General features: G+C 50.6%; 1 protein-coding gene across 2 annotated transcripts in view; it reads left to right on the top strand.

Annotated features, from left to right (window-relative positions):
• Window positions 1-12,112, top strand: part of LRBA (LPS responsive beige-like anchor protein) — a 2,244,423-nt gene that overhangs the window by 2,076,587 nt on the left and 155,724 nt on the right. For both annotated transcript variants that reach the window (XM_078676915.1, XM_078676916.1), the window contains exon 51: window positions 10,719-10,781. In XM_078676915.1, coding sequence (XP_078533041.1) covers window positions 10,719-10,781 — 63 coding nt within the window. The remainder of the gene's footprint in view (window positions 1-10,718; window positions 10,782-12,112) is intronic.

The raw sequence follows: 12,112 nt of genomic DNA, 5'->3' as shown, positions 1-12,112 counted from the left end.
ATTTACTGAACCAACGTCCTTTTCTAAATTACCTCTTGTGCTGAGATGTATTAAAGGGTGGAGATACGTTCCCTCTCAGCCAGTTTGTGATGCCACACTGAGACCTTAATTCGGTCTTGACAGTTCTCATGCATACTCCCTTTGAGCCGATACGATGTCAGGTCGTTGTTCAAGTAACTTCTATGCACTTTTGGCACAACCAACATAACCACCTTTTTCCCAGACAAGTTGGTGCCAAGGATCTCATTGGCATGCTTACACAAGTAGCGACTCCCTTTCATGTAGAGTAGTCCATCGCCCTGCCTGTGTTCTTTGCTCTCTCTCGCCCCTCAAAAGCAGAGGAGAGGCTCCCTTGTCTGGTCCCTAAAGACCTTTATGCTTTTACATAGATTGCACCAGTAAATATTATGTTGGACGGTCTACTTTTTCTAAGGGCTCTCCAGGTTTAAGAAAGCGACGTCTCTGCAGTAAAGGACACTATTGAGGTGGATTGTCCTCTGCAGCAGGATCTTCTATGCACTGACCAAGAATCAGCCCCTGGAAATCTAAGAGCCCAGTTCACTACGGCTAAAGCTGGTACCACGGAATTTGTTTGCAGAGTGTCTGTCCTTGACATCGCGTGATCATCAATGCATACATTCTCCAAGTACTACTCTTTGGACTGCCAGGTCCAGTGGGTAGGACACTTCACCTGCTTGGTCCTGCAAGACTTTTTGGCCTGAACCCATCTCCACAAACCCTCCACCACGGAAAGTACTGCTTTGGTATATTTTCTAACGTGAGGAATCTGCAGTTAGAAGTATCCATCAGAAGAACGAGTTACTGCACTTTGGTAATGCTGCTTCTGGTGGATCCTCTGTCTAACTGCAGATTTCTCACTCATTCCAACTTCCCTTTTCTTTGGAAGACCCTCTCTTTAACAATCTATACAGCTCTTGAGTGAGAGATGAGCCCACTGGCACCAACAATTGTTTACTCTCTGTGTCAGAGGGTACAGAAAAGGAAAAAATTGATATCATCTTGCAGGAGTGGCACTAATGTGCAGCTCTGCTCTTTCACTTACCTTGTTCAGTGGAACTGCATGGTGCCACCTAGCAGCGTGGTGGAACACTGCTGATGAAAAGTTTCTGGATCCGGTGTGGTGCCTGGGGAGTGTTCTAAGGTGAGGACTCTGCGGTTAGATAAAGTATCCACCAGAAAGAGTGTTACCAAACGTAAGTAACCTGTTCTTATGATCGGAGTTTACTACCCCACACCCTGCCCCTCCCCCGCGCAACCACCCCCTCCAGGAGCCGCTACTGGTGGTAGGATACTTTAGTGTTAGATTATTGAGATAGGGAGGCTGCATTCTGCGATCCCCCTATACATATAGAGAATCTCTCTACCTTCCCTTCATGGATATGTGGAATAAGGTATAGATAAATGAAAGGAGTCAGCTAGAAAAGGAAGGAGATTGGAAATTAGAGGGTCAATCATTATGATTATACTTATGAAGGCATACTTGAATTTCAGGTTTGAAGATGCAGACACATTGTCCTTTGTTGTGTTAATTCTTCACTATTTGTTAATTAACTAGTACAGCACCTCAAATATCCAAAAGTACAAGTGAAGGGATTGAAGTCAAATAAAGATTCAAATAATGATTCAAAGTAATTAAAATAACCCCAATAACGAGTGCTGGCGGTACTCCATTGCTTACAGTGCAGCTGCTATTGGCATGTCGTTTATCTTGCTTTTGTAAAAAACTAAAGTGATCAGTCCAAGAAACAAGCATGAAAGAAGAGCTGTTGAGCACCTTGAATTCAACACCCATCACCAAGAATTGGAGATCGGGCCAGTGCTCTTATTTGGTGCAGTGGTGAATCTTTTCTAAAACCCTTTGTGCACGCTGAGTTTTATTGCAAGTGTCTCTCCTAGATACTGGACAGTATAGTGTGGATTATGAACCATAGTGCTAACATCTAAGAACCAGAGCCAAGAAGCCTTGCACTTCACGCAAGGCTCACTTTCAAAACAGCAGGGAAGGATGACTTGTGGGCGCGCTGTTGCTTAGATAATCTGCAAGACAGTGGCACACCCTTTTATCTCTGTGGTAGGGCACAGTGTTAACCTCAAAGTCTATGAGGCAATGTGTCCCAGGGATGAACTTCAAAACAGCATTTCAAAATACAGTCCGTAATAAAAGGCTTACTCAAAAAGGAAGTTGGAGATCAGAAATTTAGGCAAAAACATGGAGGTTTATTAAGGTTTGAAGTGCAATTCAGAAAATAGAAAAATGCAACAGCATTCTCATTGAATCAGAGTACGTTTATAGAAATCAATTACTATGAAGGCTCTGAAATAATACAATAATGAGTAAAACAATCCGGCAAATGGACCTACTCCCCAATTCATAGAAAATCCGGCAGTATTCCTAGTAGAGACCCAAAAGATCCTTGCTCACCCACCAATTCAATGGTTTATATACCCATTTTTAGCTTAAGAAATTATTGCAACTGTTACGTCTGTACGATACAAGCATATTACTGCGAATCATAATTTGAGTCACGTAACCCTCTAATAATCATCTAAACACTAACCCACTAAAGAATATTAATTCACCCTTTCTTACCTAATGCCACCCGGAGATACCAGAGCAAACTAGTTACAAAAACAACAGAAAACAATTGTGAATTAATACAATACAGTTTGCAAGCAGGGAAAGCCTTAAAAGCAATAAAAAGACTTTCTTCAGCGAGTTCTTTGAGAATATGTCATAGGAAATAAACAGTGCAAATTTTGCTGCATGCGGTATCGAGCTAGAAAATATAGAGCTATTCTAACAAAGATGGAGCGGAAGCCTAACTGGGGATTAGTTGGAATAAGCCAGAAAAACACGCTAGAACACTTAGTCATTTTGATTTAATTGTAATAGCTCTGTCCCAGTAAACGTGTGAATTCAATGTATAGAGTGGAAAAAATGCACTTATAGAGTTTAATATGAAAAACGCCCCACAACTTCAGCATTTGAGGGTGATTTTTAAGTTTTGCCGAGGAAATGGCCATGTTCAAGATGACAGTGGCAGATACAAATATGAATGTTCTGATAGAAAATGGAAGTGTGTTGGACTTGGAGTTCTCAGTAGCACACCTGACTCAGAATCCGTCAAAGCAGCTTGTGGAATCATAAGATATTGAAACACGAAAAAAATAACTGTTTAACAAAATGCAAGACAACAATATCTGAAAGAAACAGGTTAGTATTAGATTCCTTACCTTAGAATAACCCCAGGCGTCAGTCTGGATCCGGAAACTTTTGCGTAGCAGTACCCCTGCGCGTCGGTAGGCGTCGTCTGCAGGCGTCCCCTGCGGCTCCGCGTCGTCGGCGTCGTGCGCCGTGATGACGTCGCTGGAGTATATAGACGCCGCCTCCGCGCGCTGACGTCAGTTCTTTTTTCCGCGCCAGTTAGCGCAGATCCGAAGAGCAGTACTCCGGTCTTTTGACCAAGTGTTTGTAAAAACTAAATCTTTCTACGGTGCCGGTAGGATGCCTGGATTTAAGAGTTGCGACGAGTGCGACCGCATGATGTCGGTCACCGACCACCATCGACTCTGCCTCCGGTGTCTGGGCGCGGACCACGACGTGGAGTCCTGCGTCGACTGTCGGGCCTTGACTGGAAAAGCTAGGCGGGAGCGGTCCCGCAAGCTTCTCGAGCTCCGGGTGTCGGCCCCGCGTCGAGAGCGGTCCCGGTCCGGTCGGAGGTCGAGGGAGCGGTCGAGGGAACGATCGCGGAGCCGCCATGGGCGCTCCGGGAGTCGCCACCATTCCTCCGGTTCGTCAGGTAAGCACAAGAAGTCGGGGCGTCGCCATCGCACCCCCGACATCCCCCCGCCGCCCGCGTGATGCGGCCGGGGGCTCGGGTGACCCCACCCCCGCGGCCCCGCGTGGGTCGCCGACGCCGTCTACCCCATACCCGTCGGTCCCTGGGGAAGGCGCGTCGCGTGAGGAGATCGAGGCCTTCCTCATTGCTATGAGGGCGAGGTCTCCTCCGGCGGGGCCTACGGCGCCTGCGGGCCCGTCGGTCCCGTCTGGGGGCCCGAGTGGTTCGGGTGCTCCTGCCCCGACGCCGCCGGTGGCTCCGGCCCCGGCGCCGCTGGTTCCCTCTGGTTCGTCGCCGGCTGGTCTCCCGGCCTCTCCGGTGTCGGTTCCTGTGGGCCTACCCGTGGTACCGCCCCCGCGTGGTGCAGCGACTCCGCCGTCGGCTCCGGCCGGCGTCGGGTCCCCGGCACCGACGCCGCGCGGCGCCACCCCCATTTCCTCCCCGACTCCGGACGCGGAGTCGGACCGGCGTCGGCCGACGCCGGATCCGACGCCGATGGGGCCCGTTGACCCCGATGTCTATATCGTCGACCCAGAATATGGGTATGATGAGGATGAGTATGGAGAGGGTTGGGAGGGGTCTGAGGACCCTCTATCCCGTGCCTGCCAGTATGATGTGGACTGGGTAGGTGATCTGGGTGATGCCAGTGGCCTGGACGAGTCGCCCAACCCTGGGTTTGTCTCCCCGTCCCCTGTGGCGTCTGAGGCAGGTGCTGCCTATTCGGTGGTCCTGATGAGGGCTGCCAAGGCCTTGCACCTTGAGCTCCCCGTTGCGAAGGTCAAACCGAACATTCTGACCGAAGTGTTTAAACCGCAGTCATGCCCCCAGGAGCCTCTGCTGCCGTTTAATGAGGCCCTGACGGATGTCCTTTTGGGCACCTGGTCCAGGCCCGCTTCTGGTGCGCCGGTTGACCGGAATGTTGCAAGGCGTCACCGTCCATGCTCGGACGACCCTGCCTTTTTATCCACCCATCCCTCCCCGGAGAGTCTGGTGATCCAGGCCTCCACTTCGCAGTCCGCATTTCCGTCGGCTCCGCCCGATCGGGAATCAAAGCGGTATGACCAATTTGGTAAAAAGGTCTTTTCCTCTTTGAGCGCTGGACTGCGGTCTTGTAATACCGCGTGCCTCTTGGGCCGCTACACCCACTCCCTGTGGGATACGGTCGAGGAGTGTCTGCCGCAATGCCCCCAGGAGGTGCGGGACAAGCTCACCCGGGCCTTAGTTGAAGGCCGGGATGCGGCGCGGTACTCGATCCGTTGTGGTCTTGACACGACCGACTCGCTGGGTCGGGCGATGTCCACAACGGTGGCGATTCGTCGCCATGCTTGGCTGAGATCTGCCAACTTCTCGCCAGATGTCCAAAATTCACTCATGGACATGCCATTTGATGGCAGTCGCCTGTTTGGTGACAAAGCGGACCACGCGCTGGAGCGCTTCAAGGACTCCAGGGTCACGGCCAAGTCCTTGGGTCTTTCGACCCAGCGCCAGCAGACGGGTTCGTTTCGGCCCTTTCGTGGCCAAGGGAGGGGAGGTCCCACACGTGCTGCCAGCCACGCGACGCAGAGCGCTCCCCAGCGCGGTGGCGGCCGTGGTTTCCGCCGTGGTGGCGGTAGAGGCCAGCGGCGTGGTCAGTCCACGCCTCCCTCCGCTGCTGCGTCCAAGCCTTCCTAGTCCGAGCTTTCGGGCTCACGTGACGCCAGTGGGTGGCAGGGTTCGCCATCACCACTCCCGCTGGCGCGCGATAACATCGGACAGGTGGGTGCTGCAGCTTGTCCGAAGGGGCTATGCCCTCCCCTTCGAGTCCACTCCTCCAGCCATGCCACCGCAGAACCACCGTGTGTCGGGGGACCACTTGACACTTCTGCAGGAGGAAGTTACGGCCCTCTTGGCCAAGGGGGCCATCGAGCGCGTTCCTGGGCCAGAAGTAGGGTGTGGTTGCTACTCCCACTACTTTCTGGTGCCCAAGAAGGACAAAGGAGGCCTGCGTCCTATCTTGGACCTACGGAACGTCAACGGCTTCCTCCGGAAGGAGAAGTTCAAGATGTTGACTTTGGCTCAGGTCTTGGCTGCTCTAGACCCACAAGACTGGATGGTAGCGTTGGACTTGCAGGATGCGTATTTTCACATCCCCGTCCTGCCGGCCCACCGGCGTTACCTGCGGTTCACGGTAGGCCACGAGCACTTTCAGTTTATCGTGCTCCCCTTCGGCCTTACCAGCGCCCCACGGGTGTTCACGAAAGTGATGGCGGTGGTCGCAGCTCATCTGCGCCGGTTAGGGGTGTCAGTCTTCCCCTACCTCGACGACTGGTTGTTGAAGGCGGGCTCGCCCCAGACAGTCGTCCACCACCTTCAGATGACGGCAGACCTCCTGCACGAGCTGGGGTTTTCCATCAATGTGCCGAAATCACACCTGTGTCCCTCTCAAAAGCTCCTTTTCATCGGAGCGGTTCTCGACTCGGCGCAGTTTCGGGTTTATCCCCCGGAACGGCGGGTCCGGGATATTCAGGCTCTGATTCCCATCTTTCAGCCGTTATCCCGGGTTTCGGTCAGGTTGACGCTGCGGCTTCTGGGGCTGATGGCCTCCTGCATCCTACTGGTGCATCACGCCAGGTGGCGGATGCGGGCTCTGCAGTGGGACCTGAAGTTTCAGTGGGCCCAGCATCAGGGCAACCTATCCGACCATGTCCTGATCTCGGAGGGCACTGCGAGACAGTTGCAGTGGTGGCTTACGGACCGCGATTGGGTCAGAGGCAGATCCCTCTCCCTTCCCCAACCGGAGCACGTGGTTGTGACGGACGCGTCCCTCCAGGGCTGGGGTGGCCACTTGGGAGAGGCGGAGATCAGAGGCATCTGGTCTCCGGCGGAGTCCCGGCTCCATATCAACATGTTGGAGCTACGGGCGATTCGCCTAGCACTGAAGGCATTCCTCCCCTTTGTCAACGGGAGTGTAGTGCAGGTGTTCACGGACAACACCACCGCCATGTGGTACTGCAACAAACAGGGCGGTGTGGGGTCGTGGACCCTTTGCCAGGAGGCTCTGCGTCTCTGGCAATGGCTGGAACGTCAGGGCGTGACTCTGACGGTTCAACACCTGGCAGGTTCTCTGAACGCCAGGGCGGACGAACTCAGCCGTCGGTGCTCGGTGGATCACGAATGGCGTCTGAACTCGGACGTGGCGAAAGGCCTCTTTCAGCAATGGGGAGAGCCTTGGTTAGATCTATTCGCCACAGAAGAGAACGCGCAATGTCATCAGTTCTGCGCGTTGGAGTTTCCAAGACGGCACTCGCTCGGCGACGCCTTTCGGCGCGAGTGGAGTTGCGGTCTGTTGTACGCCTTTCCGCCTATACCACTTCTGCCCAGAGTGCTGAAGAAGATCAGGCGCGACCGGGCCCAAGTTATCCTTGTGGCTCCGGACTGGGCTCGAAGGTACTGGTATCCCGATCTACTCAGCATGACAGTCGGTCCCTCGATCCGCCTGCCCCTTCAGGAGGACCTTCTGTCGCAGCAGCAGGGAACGGTCCTCCACCCGAACCTGTCCAGTCTCCACCTCCATGCTTGGAGATTGAGCGGCGACAGTTGAGGCCATTTGACTTGCCTCCTGAAGTCTGTGATGTTATTCTGGCAGCCAGGCGTCCCTCCACAAAGTCGGTATACGCCTGCCGGTGGAACAGATTTGTGGCATGGTGCACAGCAAAGGCTGTGGACCCCCTTTCTGCCCCTCTGTCTGAGGTTCTCCTCTTCCTTCTTTCCCTTGCCCAGCAGGGCTCTGCTCTGGGCACTATCAAGGGCTATCTTTCTGCCCTTTCCGCCTTCTTAAGGCTACCTGATCAGCCATCTTTATTCAAGTCCCCTATTGTATTACGATTCTTGAAAGGCATCACGCACATGTATCCACCTGCTCCGTTCGTGATGCCTCAGTGGGACTTGAACCTGGTTCTGACTTTCCTGATGTGTGCTCCCTTTGAGCCTCTTCATTCCTGTCCTCTCCGTCTTCTCACTTTAAAGACGGCCTTCCTGGTTGCCATCACCTCTGCCAGGAGAGTGAGTGAGCTCCAGGCCCTTTCTATTAAACCTCCTTTCTTGTCTGTTCATCCTGACAAGGTGGTTCTTCGGACTAGACCTTCTTTCCTGCCCAAGGTAGTCTCTGCTTTTCACATTGGGCAGTCCATCACCTTGCCTTCCTTCTTCCCGCCTCCGCATCCTTCAAAGGATGAAGAGCGGCTCCATCGTCTGGACCCAAAACGTGCGCTTTCATTTTACATGGATCGCACACGCCAGTTCCGGGTGGATGACCAACTGTTTGTTGGCTACGTGGGTGAGAAGAAGGGAAGGGCGGTACAGAAACTAACCATCTCTCGGTGGGTCGTCCTGTGCATCAAAGCATGCTACTCTTTGGCTCGGAAGGAGCCTCCTGTTGGGCTGAGGGCCCATTCCACTCGGGCTACGGCGGCTACTACTGCCTTGGGCCGGGGAGTCCCTTTGCAGGACATTTGCCAGGCGGCTACGTGGGCCTCGCTGCACACCTTTGCGAGGCACTACTGCCTGGACAGTCAAGTCCGGAGGGATGGCTTCTTTGGCCGTTCGGTCCTCCAGGACTTTCTGGTGTAGGTTGTATTGGTTCGCAGACCCACCACCGGGGTTGGTATTGCTGGGGTATCTATTCTAAGGTAAGGAATCTAATACTAACCTGTTTCTTTCAGATGAACAAGTTACTTACCTTCAGTAACGATATATCTGTAAGAAACAGTAGTTAGTATTAGATTCCTTACCGCCCCACCCGTCCTCCCCGTTCTGCGAACTGATACCTAGGGTTAAGGACATCCCTTTCAGGGCCCTAGTTTCAAATGGCACCAGTGTTAGTTCTCACATGGCTCTGCGTGTTCTGGCGCGGAAAAGCTGTGTGCAAAGAACTGACGTCAGCGCGCGGAGGCGGCGTCTATATACTCCAGCGACGTCATCACGGCGCACGACGCCGACGACGCGGAGCCGCAGGGGACGCCTGCAGACGACGCCTACCGACGCGCAGGGGTACTGCTACGCAAAAGTTTCCGGATCCAGACTGACGCCTGGGGTTATTCTAAGGTAAGGAATCTAATACGAACTACTGTTTCTTACAGATATATCGTTACCGAAGGTAAGTAACTTGTTCATTAGGCACAGAAGAAAAAGAAAACAACCTTAAAGCCGAATGGACTTGTGATGTGAGGCCTGAAATCTTTAAGAATATGCGAAGCTGTTAAAAGATGAGCTATTTCAAGGCACACATGCACACGAAATGGTGTTTAATGGAACATATTCTGCAACCTCCTCGTAGCAGATGAAAGCAGGCCTCGCATAAAATGCTGTAATGAAATTGTATTTCTATAATGTTAGAGGTAAGATTAAAGAAAGCAATGAAATAGCCAGTTCTAGCCTTTAAAGTAGAGTCAAATCTGAATTATGATATAGAGAACCTGAGGGCAGGCTCTTTCAAACTGCTCTTGATGAGACACCTGCATTGAGAGGATGATGTTTAATAGTATAGTGATGAGACTGTGAAAATGTTTCACGGGGAAAGGCTAGGCGGAAGGGAAGGACTAGTAAGTTGTAGGCTCTTCATTTCCCGATTAGGGCGTTCTTCCTTCGTTACGGACACTTGTTCAAAAGGGCAGTAAATATACAGCATTAATTCTGTAATACGGGATTCCCAGAGACAGCCAAGAATGACAAACTTTATTAGGGACTACATTTTGTTTATATTTGTGCATTCAATACCCTTTGAGGTCGAGAGATGAGACGAGCTCACCTTGTTTGGGATGTGTCTAGTACAAATATACGTACTCTAACCTTTCAAGAACTAAATTAACCAGTGCAGAGCAGCACAACAGTGTTTCAGTGATTTGAGAGCCAAGAGGGTAAACCTCATTCTTGTATTTTATTGGAAATGTACCCACTTATACAAACTTGAATCCTTTGATTCCGCATTTTCTTCCAAACTAGGGGGGTTGGCAATTCTAATTGGCTGCAAATTCTAGAGTGTGACCAGACACAAAAGAGTTAAGTATACAAGACCACAATTGGGTAATGCTGGTCAAAACAGTTCCTCCAATCTTGAATGTGCATACACATAGGCTGCAAGCCAATACTAGGCGATGTACAGTATTAAACATACACATATCCCATTTCTGTCCACCACTCCATTTTACAGTTGCAAACCACATTCACCTCTGGAACTTGTGTATTTTAAGGAAACCTAAAACCTTGGTTGTAGATTCAATTGATGGTCCTTATTCTAACCGGTGACAGTCACTGGTGTGGCCCATTTCCTCCATAGCTACAAGTTCTCAGCTTCTCGCGCCTGGAGCTCTGTCACGTGCTCACATAGGGTATTGTGGTTATAAGCTCATCTTTCTGTATTCATGTCCTTGTTTTGTTGGTTGGGGAGCTGGGGAGAGGAGAACGGTTCGGTCTGCTTTTCTGCATTGCAAATGTTTAATCCTCCGAGTCTTAGTCATGTGGATAAGTAGCAAAGCCGTGTACGCAGCCAGCAGATGGCTGGTTGTCAAAGTCTATTTCCAGCTTTCTCCACCACGTCATTTTGTGGCAGTGGAACTGCCATAGAGACATCTGCCGCAGCTCATGGCTCGGGGCCGAAATAGCGGTCGATGGCACATGTGCCCTACAGAGCTTCTGAAATGCATTATCCTATACAGGCCTACAAACAGTACTTAGTTGCTTTGCTCTCGTTTTTATAAGCTTAACAATAGAGCAAAAGGTACTTGGATACATATTAAAGACATGCCTAACGTTTGATCTGTATGTTTTGAAGGTTATTGCCTATAGTGATTGATTTTTCTTTCTTATTTTCTGACATTTCAGCCCATCAAGGTGCTGTGCAGGACCAGCCGTACCAGCTGCCAGTGGAAATCGACCCCCTCATAGGTCTGTCACTTCCGCCTGTCTTTGCGATTCATTAGCCCCTGTACGGTGGCCCTGAAGTGCAGATTGCTGTTGTTTTTCACTTGCCGGGTTGCCGGGAATGGAATTCTGCAGATAAACCATTTGCATGCAAATTGGAATGCAATGAGCTGTGGCTATGCTGGTATTTCATCAACTCCCCCTCGTTGGTTTTCCTAATTTGAACAGGCCGAGGACGCGTGTCACTGAAAATTAATATGGATGCTGTAATAATGTGTGATCGAGACTTGTGCATGAAGTACTGTCAGGATAATATTGGGCCTTTTCATCACTCAGACTTGTTGATGAGCAGGAGTCGGGCGGGCGATGATGAATCGGTGCCCTGGTAATGCGGCGCAGCGTCTTTTTGCTAGGGACATTTTCATAATAACACTGGGGGTCTGTGCAATGCAGCGTGGTGGAAAATCAAGGCGCGGCGCCAGGGTTTCATCATTAACAAGATCAATCCTTGCTTCCTGGGCCTGCTGTTCAGGCAGAAGAGTTTAATGTGCAATCGCAAAAAGCTCTCAAGTTAAGATGTATACGACTGGTACTTTTTGTGCAGCAGGATGTTAGTGTATTGCCTGTGCCGCTGCCTGTGCCTTGAGTGTGTGTGTGTGTAAGGTATGTTGAGACCTTATTAGCATACATAACTGTAGCATCCCTTTATCTTTTGTTTTTTTAAGTTAGGGAGCTGTCAAGCAATTGAGAAGATGGGTAGGCTGATGTGCATAAGGAATGCTGTGCTTGTGCAGACGTCACACTTTATTTTGCCCCTTTAAAAATACATTCTGCCTCAAATTACTACAAACTCACACCTCACCTCATATTTTTAACCCTCTGGTTTCATGCCTGCATTAATATTTCAGTGCTCATTTACTTCAACCTGCTCTTTGGAAAAGGCTTTCAATTCAAGAGCTACTATTCCAACAACATGCCTTTCAGTGGATCCCTGATGTCTTGAATGCAAAATGTTAATGAGGAAGTTGTTAATTAGAACGCTGTAGTGAAGCTGCTGTTGATTACTAGGGACTGAACTGACAGACTCTGTTGGTGTTGGAAGTACGTTTCACTCTGCATGTCAGACTGTTTTACGGAAATGGATGATGTTTCAGGACTCATAGAAAACTTGGTCTCATTTGAGCTTTCTGGAGCACTAACCGTAATTTCTGTGACCCCCTCTTTTCTTCATTTACTGCTATCCCCTGTCACTGAAATGCTTTCATTTATACAGCCTTGATTTCATATAGATGGTGCTCAGATGTGCCACACTTTTGTCATAGACACAGAATATTAGCTATTTAGTTGTTCATTAG

Source organism: Lissotriton helveticus, chromosome 2_1 (assembly GCF_964261635.1).
Source record: "Lissotriton helveticus chromosome 2_1, aLisHel1.1, whole genome shotgun sequence".
In the NCBI taxonomy this organism is placed as follows: Eukaryota; Metazoa; Chordata; class Amphibia; order Caudata; family Salamandridae; genus Lissotriton; species Lissotriton helveticus.
The sequence above is the reverse complement of the archived record's forward strand: the minus strand, read 5'-3'. Positions and strand labels throughout refer to the sequence as shown.